A 4,264-nucleotide genomic window follows, 5' to 3' on the forward strand; every position below is an offset into this window, starting at 1 on the left:
AAGGGAGCTAGGTCAAGTTTATCTATATTATATCAATCCAATTATATCTATTTTAGGCACAAAGAAACACTATTATCAGTAATCTACGCTCCCTCATTTTCATTGAGATAACTCAAATATTGACCGAGCAATCCAGCATAAAGTCATCTGTAAGTTCAAAAATCTTTGTATATGTCAAGTTTTTGCCCAATTTTTTTTTTTTTAGGCACAAAGAAACACTGTTATGAATAAAACACGTTCTCTCATTTTCATTTCATTCGAAAATATATACTATATATACGTATATGAGGCCGTATATGAGGCCTGTATATAGTACACATTCGGTACCTAGGGGCCAAGTTTTATTCCGTTCTGATAATTGCTTTTTTGTTTGCGCACTGGAAAGTGAAAAAATCAAATGGAATTTAAAATAGTGGTATATGGGTCCGAATTCGCCTATTTTCGCACTGGGATATGAGAAGAATGCCACGACGTAAATTTTGTCGAAATCGATTAGTCGGGTCCCGGGATATGGAATTTCACCAAAAAGTGGGCTGTGTCACGTCCATCGGTTCCCTTAACGGTGTCTTATACCATCTCGGAGATAAAATGAAATGCCTCTGGCGTATTTCTGTTCTATTATTGATTTATAGCGATTTTAGTAGCTTTTTAACAGTACCGTTATATGGGGAGTGAGCGAGGTTATCTTCCGATTTCATCCATTTTCACACTGTGGGTAGAAATTCTCATAATATTTGCGTTAAGCAAATCAGGTTGTTGTAGATTTAGTGTCCTAGGAAATAAGTACATTAAACTTATTAGAGGGCGAATTGTGACGAATTGCAGTTTAATATCTTAATTTAGTTCTCAGTTATGGCACTTTATAGATTTTCGGTTAATAGCGCTTTGTGGGCATGGCAGTGGTCAGAATCTACCAACTCGTGATTCATCGAGATATCTTAATTTTTACTCAAGTTACAGCTTGCAAGGACGAACTAACGGACGGACAGACAGACAGTCACGCGGATTTCTATTCGTCTCTTCATCTTACATCTATCTCGTCTAGTTTTGGATGATACATGCAACCGTTGCAAGAGCATAAAAATATAATTTCAGTAATGTAAAATAATATTAGTTTTTGGAATGTTCGTCAACGCTATATTTCAAAATCAATAAAAACCAAAAAACTACCATAAAAAGTCTGTTGCTTATGAATAATATCTAATATCTGGAACGAGTGTCCTTAAACAGAGCAGGGTTTCATACCAAGAGTGACGCATATTTAGATCAAAAAATAATGCTGGAAGTTAATTTAAATTTATGATTTGAATTAGTTTAATTAAAATAATTGAATTACCTTTGGATCCGATTCCTTCCAGCAGCGATGCAACCAAAACGCGCGTTCGCACTTATTATCGCCCTTGGGGTACAAACACCTCTTGCCCATGTGCAAAGCTATTTCGTGCATCGAATCCGGTAATTTGTCCAGTATCTTCTCCAAATGCACTTCACCGTCCTCATGCAAGACATCCGTTTCTTCAAACACACAGTACATGTAACACTTCAACAACTCGTCCTCGTGTACATCCCCATCGCTGAACTCCTTAATGGCCTCTGAGAAAAAACAAAACGCATAAAATTAATGAAATGATTATACCTCTACAGTAGTTATATGTAGGTTGCCTTTTATATTTCGGGATGCGGCAAACCTAGTGTTAAAATCTGGGAACTGACACCTTTATCGTAAAGTTTGACATACTCAGAACGTTTTAACATATTAGCGCTATTTGTCTTATTCATAGTAACTTAAAATATTCATCTCAGCCAAAAGTAAAATTAAACCACGAACATTTTCGGGCGATTATATTTTACAACTTTCGACGTGGATTAACCCAGCAAAAGTGCATCGATAAACTTAATTCAATGGTCATGAAGCTGCATCAAGGGACAGTTTTTATCGATGATATGGTGAATGCAATCGAGGTCGTAGCTCACTCCAAGTAGGATATCGTGGGAATCGCAAACGCACGAAGCACTTCCAAGCAAGTGGTTGCGTGTTTTTTTTTTGGAACAACTGGACATATCTCAACGATATCACTAGAACAATGCAGAATAGCGAATTCTGAGTGATACACAATCATCTGTTTGTTAGTTGCCTTTCAATAAATCAGGAAAACCAACCGTCGAAGACGGATCGCTCTTTACCACGATTAACGTCGTCGACTGAAAAAACTGCATTTTTGAGTACTGAAACATCAATTTGATGAGTCATCTACCGTATAGTTCTGACTTGAGACCGAATGACTTCCTTTCATTCCGGTACGTAAAAAATTAATTAATACGCCAGCGTTTTCCGACACCTGAAGAGGGGATTGTTGCATTCAAAACTTATGTTTTAGAGATACCTCAATCAAATGCTTCGAAATCTGGTTCAAACGCATGCAAGAGTATATAGATCTCAATGGAAAATATTTTTCAAAACAACAAAACGATTTCAGAAGATTACAATTTTTTTTGTTCTTTAATCCCGAAATATTAAAGGCAACCTACATACACCCTTCCTTACCTTCTGTCACTCCCGTCTTGGCAACGCAGGAATCGTGAACAGGCCGTAGTTCCTTCAGCAGCTCCGGAGGTGGATACTACAACAATATAATTTATATGTATGTGACACTCGGGTGAAAAAAGTTTTCCACTTACGGTTTCATCACGTCTTAGCTCCTTTTGTGCCCAAGTAAGGTTCAACAGAAAACCGATCCACAGCAATGTGCCCAGGAGAGTCTTTCGGAGGTGCATTTTCTGCCTACTTAAGCTCTAGCAATAATAATAATGTTCACTCACAACAAGAGCAATATCTAAGATGTCTCGAAAACTGCTTCTTGCTTCGTTTATATATAATTCGTGGAATACATTGAGCATATAACTTTGAATGTCTTTGAGTTGTCCAAACTGTCGAAATGTCATAGGAAGCCTGTATTACGTTTGATTGACGTCTCAGGCGACAATGAATATGACGTATTAATTACACCCACACCATACAGACTAATTAAATGTACCAGTTGGTGCATTTCCTTTATTTACTCTTTTTACGATTGTTTATTATTTTTCCATGAATGAAATTACCCTAAAACTTGAGTAATATGTACCTTATGGCATTTAAACGCTTGGAAATAGATTTAGTCAGGAAATCCTTTCATTAGATAATTATACATTATTAAACACACCAAATTCAAGATTCCAATACTACACTTTAGCAATAAAAATTTTCCATTAGGTATGCCATTCTCTTGGCGCCCTTTTTTTAAATCACGAAAGCTTACTTCTACTGAAGGTGTTTTCATCTGAGTGCCTTTTATTAATTAAACAATAATAATAGGGTGTACAAAAGCAAACACTAGGCGGTTGTTATAAATACTACGGTCCAAACGCGAGTTTCGTGTGAAAAGGTAAGCAACTTACAAAAAGCAATTATAACTGCAAACCTCTCCTTCCGACTCACAACAGCGTCAATATGTAATTAGCACGGCAAGTGCCAATTTGTCAATCGGGAATTTCGCGTGGTCTTGGAGCCCTAAGTACAGGGGCGGAACAGTACTACGAGTATGCCGTGACTCTTAAAACTAAAACAACTGCACGACTACATATGTATTTACATATACGTCTGTTTGTATGTACATATATGCAAGGCATTTTTGGGGCATTGGCAACAAAACGAGGAGAGCTATTTGAACATTAACTTGTTTTTTAATATCCGATGTGTTCGTCCGTGATTTGCACATTTCGTTGCGATAACTGAAACGATGTACTGATATATACATACATAAGAGTTGAAATTATGTGTCTTCATTAAGGTGCTTCAAAAAAATTTTTGAAATTTTTTAAATTTTTTTTTCAAATCTTACCCCCTCAATCAATCAAGTTTCAACAAAGTCAACTTTCTGAATATGTGATGGGTAAACAAAAATGAATTGGTGAAATTTTAGTTTGAATGAAAAAACGAAAATTCTTATGTTAAATGAATGGGAACCTAAAAAAAATAGCGACTCCTTAGAGTTAAGCTACAACGCCTGGTTAGTCAAGTTTATTGCTGAAACAGAATAATATACAATTTCCATATATAAATGTTTAACACATTTATACTCTTGCAACATGTACTACAGAGCATAATATGTAATTGTAAGTATCACCTAAAACTAAGCGAGATAGGTATAGAGTTATATACATATGTATATATAAAAGATCAGAACGACGAGAAAACTTAAAATCCGCTCACAAAACACCATTA

General features: G+C 36.0%; 1 protein-coding gene across 1 annotated transcript; it reads right to left on the reverse strand.

Annotated features, from left to right (window-relative positions):
- Positions 1–1,110: 1,110 nt before the first annotated feature.
- LOC126767720 (general odorant-binding protein 83a-like) lies at positions 1,111–2,844 on the reverse strand. Its single transcript, XM_050485271.1, has 4 exons — positions 2,680–2,844; positions 2,546–2,621; positions 1,337–1,593; positions 1,111–1,279 (listed from the first exon to the last, which is right to left on the reverse strand). Exons 1-4 carry the CDS (start codon positions 2,773–2,775, stop codon positions 1,262–1,264), a joined length of 447 nt encoding a protein of 148 aa, XP_050341228.1. The 5' UTR covers positions 2,776–2,844; the 3' UTR covers positions 1,111–1,261.
- Between the last annotated feature and the right edge of the window lie 1,420 nt (positions 2,845–4,264).

This window comes from Bactrocera neohumeralis, chromosome 2 (genome assembly GCF_024586455.1).
Source record: "Bactrocera neohumeralis isolate Rockhampton chromosome 2, APGP_CSIRO_Bneo_wtdbg2-racon-allhic-juicebox.fasta_v2, whole genome shotgun sequence".
Classification (NCBI taxonomy): Eukaryota; Metazoa; Arthropoda; class Insecta; order Diptera; family Tephritidae; genus Bactrocera; species Bactrocera neohumeralis.

Coding starts and splice junctions, on each gene's coding strand:
- LOC126767720 (XM_050485271.1), bottom strand. CDS start 2,775: ATGCACCTCCGAAAGACTCTCCTGGGCACATTGCTGTGGATCGGTTTT. Junction 2,622..2,679: donor AGCTAAGACGTGATGAAACC/GTAAGTGGAAAA, acceptor ATATTGTTGTAG/TATCCACCTCCGGAGCTGCT. Junction 1,594..2,545: donor CAAGACGGGAGTGACAGAAG/GTAAGGAAGGGT, acceptor GTTTTTTCTCAG/AGGCCATTAAGGAGTTCAGC.